We start from the raw sequence: 14030 nt of genomic DNA, 5'->3' as shown, positions 1-14030 counted from the left end.
TTTCCTTTAACCGCTTACAATTCAAATAGGCTAGACAGATTGGGCGAAAGGGAAGATGGCAGGGTAGGATAGGACTTTCCTGCATTCCTTTTATCCCATCAAAAGGTCCGTGTTAATGGGAGTCTCTTCGGTGAATGTGTTACTTTTAACGTAGATTTACGTTTCTCGACAACGGACACATAGAAATGAAAAAGTTAAGACAATTTTGGTGCTCGCGTAGAACGCATATATCGCCGAGAGTATTTCACTTACCATTATGTTTAATGTCTCAATTGACCGATAAAAGAGGAGGCTACCTGATAAATAAATAAATAAATAAATAAATTACAATCAATCAATCAATCAATCAATCAATCAATCAATCAATCAATCAATCAATCAATCAATCAATCAATCAATCAATCAATCAATCAATCTCAAACGTAGTTTTTATGAAATAGGGCTTCAAAGAAAGGCCAACTTTTGTGCTAAACATGTGACGTCACACACATACTCTGTTACAAGTTCGCGCTGTGTTGACCCGATTTTAATGTAGATATCCAAATAAATGAAAAAGCATTTGATTTTCTCAAACATCACTTTAATTTGAATGTTGTGTCGAGAAACTATCCTAGCACATTGGGCAGTTCATTTATGGATGTTACTTTTACTCAGAATATTACTCCCGAACTCTTAATTAATGTCTTATTTAGCATATCACACACCCAGACTACACTGAGTTAATACCCACATTCCAGCTATCTTCAGGGCTTCCGGCGGTGGGATTCGAACTCACCGTGCAACCAACACGCTCGGTTTAGAGGAGATTTGGGTTTCAACGAATATACAGTACTTGGAAATAATAATAATAATAAATAATAATAAAACCCCGGATTTTCATGCGATAATAGGTTAGATTGCAAACTAATTTGGTTGTGAGTAAATGTCGGCCACCCGCTCTTCCATAATGTAGAAAGAGTAACATAAATTATAGGGGTTCTGATGGGGCGTACCCCTAAAGTTTATGTAAACCCCATAGCTTAATCGTTGTGAAGGTAGACTGTACTTGCTTCTCGCTTCAGTAAGTTTGCATTCTAACCTATTAATGCATAAAATTCCGGGCTCTAATAATAATAATAATAATAATAATAATAATAATAATAATAATAATAATAATAATAATAATAATAATAATAATAATAATGGCGTGTGACCTCCCTAAGAGGCCTGGTGGAGGTCTTTCGAGCTGACGCCGTATAAGCGACCTGAGCTTCTATAAGGATGGGGCCGTACCTGTGAAGAATTCTAATGATGAAGACGGCACACACACCCAGCCCCCAAGCCATCGAAATTAACCAATGAATGTGAAAATCTCAGACTCGGTCAGGAATCGAACGCTGGACCAACTGTACCAAAGGCCATCACGCTAACCGTTTAGCCTTGGGACCGGACGTACTTGGAGACGAGACAGGTAATGGGGCAGTGTCAACGTAGTGATTTGTGCCATTGTGACTGGAATATAAGTCAGGGGAATATGATGTTTAGTCTGGAGAACTTATCATGCAGTGAGTTAACGAAAGCGGTGGCGGCTCACCTGTTGGGACAATTTGGTCATATCGACAGGCTTGATCCTCTTGAGGGCCGACAGCCGCTCCAGCCGTTCTCTGGCCTGCTGCTCCACGGCAATGACGAACGCATCCTGCACATTGCTGTTCTGGGCAAGGTCCAGCGCTGCAACACAACAGAACAAAACAGTCAGTCATACAGCCAAAGGGCTTGGCAAACTAATATGTAATACTACCTTCTGTCTCACTATATCAAGTACGGGGAACCTTCTGTAACTCACGCATCACTTCGATACAACGTCTCTTCAGTGGCAAGCAAGTTCTCTACGACAATTGAAGACGAAGCTGTTTGTGACCCAACCAGCCTTCGGACTGAAGACTGTACATATACAGTAGAACCTCTTTTAACCAGAACAAAATGGGGAGGGGTTACGTGGCTTCGGATAACCAAAATTTCGGATAATAATTAAAAAAGGGGTTAAGAAGCGTTTCTTAACTTTTTTTTTTGCTATTGGCTTTACGTCGCACCGACACAGATAGGTATTATGGCGACGATGGGAAAGGAAAGGGCTGGGACTGGGAAGGAAGTAGCCGTGGCCTTAATTAAGGTACAGCCCCAGCATATGCCTGGTGTGAAAAATGGTAAACCACGGAAAACCATCTTCAGGGCTGCCGACAGTGGGGTTCGAACACACTATCTCACGAATACTGGATACTGGCCGCACTTAAGCGACTGAAGCTATCGAGCTCGGTCTTTAAATTTTAGGTGAAAGACGACACAAATAAAATGTTCTAATGAACCCAATCTACTGTACATATTTAGAAAAAAAACCCCGATGTTTCACAGTGCACATACTTTACAGTATATACTAATTTGTTTTTGAGAAAGTACTTTTTATCCACATAGTTTTCTAGCCGCTATGTCGCGCTACCGTTTTATTATCAAAATGTCAGAAGGCTTTGATTCGTGTCACCACAAGCGGATTTTGCAATAGAGAAGGGAAGGAGGCAGTCAAGAGAGTCCACACATACCGTATCGTAACTAGAGCCGGGGTGTTTAGGTATTAATAGGTTAGGATGCGAGTAACAAGTATACACTAGCCAGATCGAGAGTTCTGCTACAGTGATATTTGTTTAAATTGGCCTAACAGCTAGGTCATCGACACCTAATGGTACGAGATGCAATGAAATGAAATGATGATAAAAATTTCAAAATGTATCCACCGACTAAAATATAAAACGAATGACGATGAAAAAATGACCGTGAGTCCAAAACAATCAGTGGATCCAATTCACAATGCCTTCTTTTCTGAGATGATGCTTGTTATAAAAATTTCCAAAATTCAGGTTACTGGCCCCTCATAATAGTACTAATCGCTGGTAAAGCAGGACCATGGTGTTCCTCGTATAACGGTACTAATCGCAAGTAACGTCAACCCACGGTCTTCCTCACGTAATGGTACTAATCACAAGTAGTCTCATGTTTTTAATTTCATTGTCCCTTGGTCGTCCATTTTAGTCGCCTCTTACGACAGGCAGGGATACCGTGGGTGTATTCTTCGTCTGCGTCCCTCACCTACAGGGGTAGTTCTGCTATGAGGTTTGCATAACACTTGGGGGTCCCGTCCTATTAAAATCCCTAGAAATTATGTTACTCTTCTTCTTTACGGTAGAGCGGTATAGTACACACTTCCTGTGAACTCCTAGAAGTTATGTTACTCTCTCTGTTCTTTATGGAAAAGCGGGATAGTATACACCTCCTTAGAACCCCTACAAGTTATGTTACTCTCCATTCTTTAAGGAAGAGCGGGATAGTATACACTTCCTTGGAACCCCTAGAAGTTATGTTACTCTCCATTCTTTACGGAAGAGCGGGATAGTATACATTTCCTTAGAACCCCTAGAAGTTATGTTACTCTCCATTCTTTATGGAAGAGCGGTATAGTGTACACTTCCCTAGAACCCCTAAACGTTATATTACTCTCATTTTCTACGGAAGAGCGGGATAGTATACCTTTCCTTAGAACCCCTAGAAGTTATGTTACTATGCCTTCTTTATGGAAGAAAGGGATAGTATACACTTTCATAGAACCCCTAGAAGTTATGTTACTCTCCCTTCCTTACGGAAGAGAGGGATAGTATACACTTCCTTAGAACCGCTAGAAGTTATGTTACTCTCCCTTCTTTACGGAAGAGCGGGATAGCACAAACTCTTAGAACTCCTAGAAGTTATGTTACTCTCCCTTCTTTACGGAAGAACTGGATAGTGTACACCTCCTTAGAACCCCTAGAAGTTATGTTACTCTCCCTTCTTTACGAAAGAGCGGGGCAGTATCAAAGAAACAATGGATAAAATAAAATGGAAAATACAGAGTATGAAATGGAGAAGGGAAGGAGGGAATCAAGGTCAGAATCCACGCCTTCTGTTACTCATCACCTATTTTATAACATAACAAACGATAGTTCTTTAATTCGTTTTAAACGACACTATATATACTGTAATTTTCGGTCGTTTCTGTTAAACGGTATTTCGGTTACAAGTGTTTCAGATAGCAAGGGTTCTAATGTACAGTGCATACTTAACGGAAGCCTGTAGAAACTGGTTTAGACTCGGTTGGACTTCGACCTGGCAGCAAACATAATGCGATTGTTGTGCCCGGCTAAAAATATCATAGCTGACCGGTCTTGCCCCTGAGACTACCATCACATAACAAACAACATCGCGTAGCTAACCGAGTACAGTCAATTAGAGCGGTTTAATATCGCGTAAGTAACATGAAAAAATGCATGCAGAAATGACGTTCAGTCTCTTACTTACAAATTGCTCGAGCTATTGCATTATAAGACAGCAATTCCTAAGACCTCTGGACCATTTTCACCTTTTAAGTCCTTCTTTCCTTGTCGTGTAACGTTGTATTTTTTCTTTATTTCGCACTGCTAATTAAGACATGATATGGACTGTGTACATAGGAATTTGCCATTCCTAACTAGTTACTCTGAGATTGAAGTTATAACCGCGGGATTCTAGTCTTGTTCTAAACGACTTAAATAATGCATTTTTTGTATTCTCAATGCATTAACAAGATAATTGTATTAATAAATAGCTGGTCTATAATAAATGAACCAAATTACTTTCTCACTCACAATAGGAATGAAAACAGAAAAACTATACAGTATAATTTATTATTATTATTATTATTATTATTATTATTATTATTATTATTATTATTAGTACGACTCTACGGAAACAAAAGAATTAATTGAAGGGACAGTCTTGGCAGAGAGAAAGGACCTAATATGAACAGACTCTGCCAGATATTATTTGTATAGGTTGCAGAATACAATACTGCTTCACAGAAGTGTTTGGTAGTTTGCCTATACAGCCGGGCGTCAAAATTTTCATTTAACTAATGGTCTTCATACTCATTAATGCAGAGTTCTAGAAAAAGAACCACACACACAGAATACTATGGAGGTGAACAAGTGAATTTTATATTTCAAGCGTGGTTCCTAAGACGTTTTACTAGATTCTAATTTTGCCCGCCCAGACAGTCTCGGGACCTCCAGTTTTTCATGAAATTTGAAGACAAAGCTGTGACTTTTCATTTCAAAAATACCACACGTATTGACTGGTATTCTACGAGAATTGTAAAATTTGCCTCAATGAGTATAACGGAAAGCCCAAAGCGAATTACACGCTGGTTAATTTAGTAGCGCTGATTTTGTTTACTAATTGGTTAGGGATTTTGAAAAAACGTGGACCATTTCAGTCAGTCAAATAGTGGCCATTTTCAAAATTGTTTTGAGAAACATCTTCCTAACACACACGTTAATACTGGAGGTGAGAAAATTTATTTTCTTTGAGAAGGGCTTGTTTATTGCAAGTTGTCCACTTCATGACCGTATCGATGAGTTTTTTAGTCTAGCTTAGTCTAGTCTACATTTCATTCGCTCATTATTTCTACCACCATTGTTATTCTACTATTCACCATTCTCCATTAACAATTTCCTAATGTTTATTTATTTAATCACTGTTGTGAACATTACAGGTTTCCCCAATTACACTGTTCACTACTTAAAATATTATCACCAAGTAATACAGTAAATTAATGATTTGAACTAATAATATAACTTAATTACAAAGGAAAGAGGTAGAGGAAGAGGAAGTCATTAATATTGGATATATTTAGCTACAGTACATCAAGACGTCATTTATCTTACAAAGACTGTAGCACTCTATCACAGGATGTAACAAACTGGTTTTCCGACATGCTAAATATGTCTACAACAAGATGGTGCACGAGATTATACAGAGTCATAATTCTGTATCAAAGGGAGTTCTTGTGTGAGTCTGTGTTAATTTTCGGTATGTGAAGAACATATTGCGAAGTCTACTGGGAGTTACATTTGGAACATAAATGTCAATTCTTTCTCTAATTTTACTATCGTCAATTTTGTTATTTATTACTTTATGAAGAAAATACATTCCCTAACAATTTTTTCAGTGAGATAGTTCCCTAGCACCAACAGCTTTGAGAATCATTAGCGCGCACGACTCGTAGTAGGGATAATAACCCACATCTTGTAATAAACATATCTGAGAAATTTTCTTTGAACTTTCTCTATTAGATCGACATATGATGTTACCTGCAATATCGAAGTTTGTCTGACGCGATGGCACTGAAAATAAAAAGAGAAAAGGATTAGGAGGGCGAAGAGGAGGAGGATTAGTAGAATTAGGAGGATAAGAAATAGTTGAATTAAGAGAAGAATTACGAGGACGGGTAGGATTAACAGGAGGAGTAGTAGGAGGAGGAATAACAGGATTAGGAGGAGGATTTGAAGAAAGCGGAGAAGATCATTAGAAGAATTACGAATTAACAGGGGAAGGATTACACGGAGTAAAACAGGAGGGGAAGAGAATAATAATAATAATAATAATAATAATAATAATAATAATAATAATAATAATAATTCAAAAGAGGATTAGGAGGATGACATGATTTTTAATCCCAAATTCTTGAATTTAAAACGCAGTAGTTAGATGTCGCACCCTGCCTTGTGGATTATTTGTGCTGTTAGAAGTAAAACCCATTAATATATTGCTATTATTTAGGAGAAGTGTGCTCATTTTGAAAGAACTCCTGTAGTCCACTCTCGAGTATTAAGTCGTAAAGTAGAATAGACACGTACTGAGCAGTTGAAGTGGCTCCTTGCCAGCTAGAGCGGGTCTTGGCAAGCTCATTCACAAGTCGCGTGTTGCTCAACCAGTCACTGCACCAATTACATTTTTAATTTGGTTAGCTATGTCATAACCAGAGTCAACAATATATAGCTAATTCACATTACAACTATAAATTTTATTTTTTTAATAACCTCGGCAGGAACAAACGAACGAACATGGGATGTCTGAACTAGCTACAGAAGATTAATTCTCGTCCTAATTTCTTCCACCGTCTTCATCAAACTCTACAAATGATCACATCGCTAACGCGTTACCCCAGATATCCGGAGTTTGCCAAACGTAATAATGATATTCATGTGAAAATATTATTATTATTATTATTATTATTATTATTATTATTATTATTATTATTATTATTATTATCTTTACGATGAGGCCTGCTAGGGACCGCATGTCAATTTGAATTCATCTTTCCTTGTTCTTTCCAGTATGCCTTCATCATTGCACTATGCTTTATTTTTCTCTCCTCAGAGCACTGTGGACCGGGTTCCCTTTATATTCTTCCTTGGAGTCCTTCCATTGTTCAAATTTCCTTTTTAAAAATAGTTTCCTCTTCTCTTCTTTGATTTCTTTCTAAATATTTCTTGACCTCTTGTATGCAGGGTGCTGTTGACTTTTCCTCCCAAAGGTACTTGAATATCTGTTTTGTCAATCTGTTAACATCCATTTTATATATTCTATAGATATGTCCAAAAATAGCTACCTCCTTTTCCTTAATGTTTCTTTTACATTTTCTATGTTATTTTATCTTTACGTGTTACTTCCTAACTGTCCGGCTCAATGGCTGAATGATTAGCGTGCTGGTGTTTGGTGCAGAGGGTGCCGGGTTCGATTCCCGGTCAGCTCGGGGATTTTAACCTTCACTGATTAATTCCGATGGCTCGGGGCTCTGTGTGTGTGTGTGTGTGCCGTCTTCAGGATTAGAATTCATCATAGGCAGGGGCGCGCAGGCATCATTTCGAAAGACCTACACCAGGCCTCTCCGAAGGCCACACGACATTATTATTATTATTATTATTATTATTATTATTATTATTGTTATTATTATTATTATTATATTTTCACTTCTTAATTTCCGTTGTCCTGCTGTTTTCATTGAACATTATTTTTTCTCATGATTCTTCTTGCTATTACTTCCAGTTTATCTAAACTAAAACTAGATATTCACTTGTGTAAAGAATTCTTTTTTCATCATCACAGTAGTGCCTTATTTTAAGATTTTTAGATAAACATTATTGTTTTTAAAATTATTATTATTATTATTATTATTATTATTATTATTATTATTATTATTATTATTTAGTTTATTCGAACCTGAAGTGTCCATATTTAATAAAAATAGAACTAACCAATTTTTGAATTAAACAACCCAGTTTTTTAACTGGAGGAATAACCATATTATTTGCGATGTGTCTCTTTTTGTATGAACCCTTTTCTACTTAATTTATAAGTTCGATCTTTTGAGTCAAGTGTTTTTTACTCATCATGCATTCTTTCAAGCAAGGACATGATGGAAAAAAGGTCTCAAATTTTCCTTGGAATAAAAATCAAATGAACATATTTGAATAAAAGAAACTCAAATTTTGTATCGCTAATTTGATGATGATGATGCTTCCTGTTTAAAGGGGCCTAATATCTGGATAATAATAATAATAATAATAATAATAATAATAATAATAATAATAATAATAATAATAATAATAATAATAATATACATATTATATTTACGAGGGCTATAATGTTTACAATTTTCTCACAATTCACGAGCCTTACCATTCGTTTCTGGATGCACTAATTTTTCTTTCAATTTATCGGAACTCTTCATTTCGCCTGTGGATAGGGTTGCCCGGTGTCACTTATTATACGGGATTTCCCGAATTGAAAGTTCTGAAGTACTGCCCCGTTTTAACAGCACACGGAACGCCCTTTTTGTCCCATATTTAAACATCTCACTTCTGTCATCGTTAAAATACAATGTCAAAATGGAGGTCCAAATTAATTGGTGGGAAAGATGATCATTTTTTCGGTGGGAAATCGAGTCATTAAACTCCTTCCATATCTTCAGAGTGAATGATGCAAAATCTAACCTAAAGAACTTTTAAAAATCTGCAATAAATTTTCTGGAAAAAGGTTATGACTTCAGCTATGTTAATGTTTTTTAAAAAGAAACTAGAGGCTTTACATTTGAAAGTTGTTACATTTTCTGATTTCGAAAAAATGTCAAATTCTTTGAAATTTGTCCTGATTTTTGCTGCTGGCTTTACGTCGCACCGACACAGATAGGTCTTATGGCGACGATGGGACAGGAAAGGGCTAGTACTGGGAAGGAAGCGACCGTGGCCTTAATTAAGGTACAGCCCCAGCATTTGCCTGGTGTGAAAACGAGAAACCACGGAAAACCATTTTCAGGGCTGCCGACAGTGGGGTTCGAACCACCTATCTCCCGAATACTGGATACTGGCCGCACTTAAGCGACTGCAGCTATCGAGCTCGGTTGTCCTGATTTTAATTTCGATAGCTTTTATGAAGAATTTTCTTCTCATAACATTGAATTACGCGTGATGTCGATATTATGTGTACCTGTACTGATACTGATCGGCGCTGTAATGCGAACTCAAAATGGCTAAAAAAATCCTCTAAAAATTAATTAGAATCTGCTCCAAATGTACTAATGTTGGTATCTTTTCTAGGTATACCTGGTTCGAATGCGTATTTTGAAAGGGTCTTTTCAATTCTTAAAGGCAAATGGAACGATGGAAACAATGTGTGCTCAGCAATTCTGATGAAGTCAAAAATTCATGTCTCACTTCATTTTGATTTCAGTCATCAGATATTTTATGACTTTATTAAGTCAGATACAGCATTACTGAAAACATCCACAGTTCCTTCAGGCAAGCAACTCAATTTTGAAAACATCCTAGGGTTATGAGCTACGAATTTTAAGTAAATAAAATATAATAAAGTATGAGAATATATTCTTCATTTATTCTTAAAAATTATAATCCTTTTCTTAATCATCGTTAACCGATAGATCAGATTTGATGAGCAGTTTGCTTTTTTTCCTAGCACTACGAGCCCCAATGTGAGTCAATGTAGAGTTTCACTTAAGCCCTTATATTTACAATCGGTGTTGCCAACAATCCGAAAAAAGATGGAACTGCATTTAGGTCGGAAGTGATTTTCGAAATTTGTGCTTTTAGTTCCCAAGACTCACAATTTGAAATCTCTTTGGGCCTTATAGCCCTTCAACATTCGGCGCAGTTCAGGAAATCGCTTATTTTTACGTTTTTCTTACGGGAAACCCCTACTTTTGTCTACAATGTAATTACACCTAGAACAGTAAATTATATCTCAGTGTTTTCTTGAGCAAATGTTATGTTGTGTTGACATGAGCTGTCCCTTATTGGCATTTCAAAAACTTGGCAAACCTAGCTGTGGGTGAAGTTGAATGATGCATTACCTGTACCCGCGCATGTCGTAAGAGGCTACTAAGAGGGGAACTCGCTCTCTCGTCTTCTAAGGCCAGAACATATCCTTGATTCTATGCTTTTCCGTGCAGCATAGAAAATGTCAATCTAAAAAAATATTTTTAGGTTTATGAAATAAAATATGATTGGTTTTTGCCAGATTGATTGAAAATCAATTTATACAGAACCATATTTCAATTAAATTTGCATTATGCTGCATATTTTGTTCAAGTTCTTGAATGTTACCACCGGTATAGAATATATTGGTGTCATCTGCAAAAAGTGATAATCTACCTCTGAGATGTAAGTTATCAATATCGTTAATAAAAATATGAAAAATAAACGGTCCTAACACTGAGCCCTGTGGGACTCCGACTGAGATTGTTTGGTAATTACTGTTGGTTTTCATACAATTCACAAATTGTTCCCAATCTGTAAGAGAGTCTCTAAACCAGTGTAGCGCAACAAGTGTGTGAATTTTATTTTTACCACCCAAGTCGTCCCACGTGAGATATGGTCTGCGCTATCAAACAAATAGTTCAGTACACATTTATATTTCATGGACTATTGATGGCACCCGTTGTCTCATCAAATACTCTATCTCATATTTTGTACTCTTGTGTTGAAGGGGTTGCGTAAGCCTAAGGCACTTTATATCCTGTTTGATGGAACGACGCTACAGGGAACACGGTTAATTGCTGTTTGCATAATTCAACAGTAACAAAACATGTAAAGACCTTGAATGAGATGACTCAACCACTTCTACTCTCAACAATAGCACTTTCGAGGCTATCAGCGACGTGTGAAGTAAATTTCAGCCCTCCACTGTATAAACCAAATCGTAGAAATGACGTGATTGGAAATTGTATTGAATAGGAAGGGATTTTGTTTTCAAGTGGTCATTGACCTTAAGGATGAGAGTGCCGGGCTGAGTGGCTCAGAGGGTTAAAGCGCTGGTCTTCTAACCCCGACTTGGCAGGTTCGATCATGGCTCAGTCCGGCAGTATTATAATGTGCTCAAATACGACAGACCCGTGTCGGTAGATTTACTGGCACGTAAAAGAACTCCTGCGGGACTAAATTCCGGCACCTCGGCGTCTCCGAAGACCGTAAAAGTAGTTAATGGGACGTAAAGCAAATAACATTAAGGATGAGAGTTGGGAATTCCTCAGTCCATCCCATAGAATCACACACAGAACAGGTACAAGAAAAAATCAATATCTCTGAAATATAAATTAAAACCCTATAATACTGTAACTGAGCCTGATTACACGCATCACAAACCTTGATTATTGGAGGAAATTCACAAACTAAACATTTAGAAAACTAACAAAGGAAAATACTTAGGAAAATCTTTGAACCAGTATGCATAGAAATACTGCGGATGAAGGGAAGTCTCCTGAATTGTATCAGCATTAGCAGAAAATATCAGAGACTATTAGAAAAATATGATTGAGATTTTATGACCTAGAGTTAAGCTCCTTTAAACATCAAGCATCATCATCCTAGGGATATAAGCTACGAATTTTACTTAAATAAAATATAATGAAGTATGAGAATATAATTATTATTTATTCTTAAAAATTACAATCCTTTTCTTAATCATCGTTGTCCGGTAGATTAGATTAGCAGTTTGCCTTTTTTTATTACTACGAGCGCTAATGTGAGTCAATAACTACATTCGGTGTAGACATTTTTTAAAACATCAAAAAACTCCAGAGGGTATTGAACCAAGAAACACATTACAGAAAAAATTATGGAAAGAAATGAATTTGGCTAGGATTTGAATGAGAAAGAAAACGAGTAAAAAAACAGGCGATTTTAGGCTGTTTTTCCGGTGCTGCATTTAGCCCGGAGGTGATTTTCAAAATTTGTTTTTTTAGTTCGATGGAGCTATCCAAGACTCAAAATTTGAAACCTTTCCGGGCCCTTTAGTCTTTCAACTTTTGGCACAATTGAGGACATTGCTTAATTTTTCTTTTTTTTTTTCCGTAGTATGGGAACCCCTACTTTGTCAGCTAAAAAATGTTCTCAACCTTAAAATGGACAACGAAAAACTTACTAAACAGAGTTTTAATTATGCCTCCTCATTAAAAGTCAACAATAATTGGATAACCGAAATTGAAAGAGACGTTCAAGAAACCAGCGTAACAAGCGAAATTATATGGGACAGGTCTAGCTTTAGAACGTTGGTGAACAAACATCTTGACTAAAAACTCAAGATGATAACCAACACTGCATGGACCGGAAGAACGGAAGAAATATCACAACGAGAGAGGAAAGCAAATTCACCTGCTAATTAAGTTCGATCGCATTCGTTATTTTAGGCACAACGTTGTGATAATAATAATAATAATAATAATAATAATAATAATAATAATAATAATAATAATAATAATAATAATAATACAGAGGGTCCAAATAAAAGAATGGAAATTCCTACGGAATTCTGAGGGAGAATATTGCCTGAGGTCAAATGTAGAGCTGTACGCCAGATTTGAAAAATTCACACTTATTGTGAGGAAGCGCCGTGTCATGTTTTACATTCATATCTCTCGAATACATAGCACCAGAATATCTCAAAGAATTCTTGGTCTTCTCATGACTTGGCAAAGTAGCAATCCATGTCTGTCAGAGAGTGCTCCAGAAAGAATGAAAAGACGAGCTGGCGCAAAGTGGCCCGAAAAACGAAGAACTGCATTCTCCATCAAGGTGAAGGAGTACTGGATTTCTAAAAAAAGGGCTGACACTTGTGGTTCTAAGAGGCTGAAACGATTTTGAAAAGATAAAATTTAAAAATCTGTTCTGGTCCTACAAGTTTAGTTTTTTTACACTTTGTAATGGGAGTACCAAAAATAAATGTTTTAACACAGCAATATTGGATTACATCGTTTCTTCACTAAAATATTTTTTCCCCAACAGCAAAAATACTTTGTACATTTTCCATCTTTTTGATATAAAACTTTATGAACAAATCATGAAATAAAAAATACCGTGTTAAAATGTAGGCTGTAGGCTATTACTAAGTTTCTGAGAACAACTGCACTGATTAAAAAAAACCTTTCGGCAAGCTAAGTTATAAGAAATAATTATACTTTGCGGTGCATTTCTGGTCCGTATGATGGAATATGGAATATTCTTTTATTTATTTATTTATTTATTTATTTATTTATTTATTTATTTATTTATTTATTTATTTATTTTAAAATATGAAGGTACCTTGGCGTAAACCTAATAACGGCTTTTCGTGAAATATCAGGTTTAAACCATAGATATATTAGAACAAAAATCAGTAATATTGAGAAGAAAGGAAGACGAATAATAAGAACACTATTTAAGATTACTACTACAAAAGAAAAGCATAATAATATAGGTTACAGATTAATTAAAAAACGGCTAAACAAATTAGAAAAGGAGCAAAATATATTTGATTACCGAACATTCCAGCAAAAAGGAATTTAATAATGATTACGAATTAGTAAATAAATAGCATTTACTTGCTTACTGAACAATATATATTTTAGCACTCATCCTCTTGTTCCTAGCAGTCGTCTCTAACTCCCTTTGACTGTTTTATGCATCTCGAAGCCTCTGCATGTCACTCTTCTGAAGTGCTGTGACAGCATTCCTTCCAGGTTCGATGCCGAGTTTCCTTAGATTTGTGCGTTTCACTATATGTACCTTATTGTAAGAAGCTATGGCATCAAAATGAGGATTTTCAGTTCCAACAAACACACATTTTGGAATACGGCTCCACATTGCATTATTAACGGT

At 36.3% G+C, this 14030-nt stretch overlaps 1 protein-coding gene across 5 annotated transcripts in view; it reads right to left on the bottom strand.

Moving 5' to 3' along the window:
* Nucleotides 1-14030, bottom strand: part of sdt (stardust) — an 851212-nt gene that overhangs the window by 353098 nt on the left and 484084 nt on the right. For all 5 annotated transcript variants that reach the window (XM_067155496.2, XM_067155497.2, XM_067155493.2 and 2 more), the window contains one exon: nucleotides 1574-1710. In XM_067155496.2, the coding sequence (XP_067011597.2) occupies nucleotides 1574-1710 (137 nt within the window). The remainder of the gene's footprint in view (nucleotides 1-1573; nucleotides 1711-14030) is intronic.

The sequence above is a fragment of the Anabrus simplex genome, chromosome 11 (assembly GCF_040414725.1).
Source record: "Anabrus simplex isolate iqAnaSimp1 chromosome 11, ASM4041472v1, whole genome shotgun sequence".
Taxonomy (NCBI): domain Eukaryota; kingdom Metazoa; phylum Arthropoda; class Insecta; order Orthoptera; family Tettigoniidae; genus Anabrus; species Anabrus simplex.
This window is presented reverse-complemented; position numbering and strand designations above follow the sequence as displayed.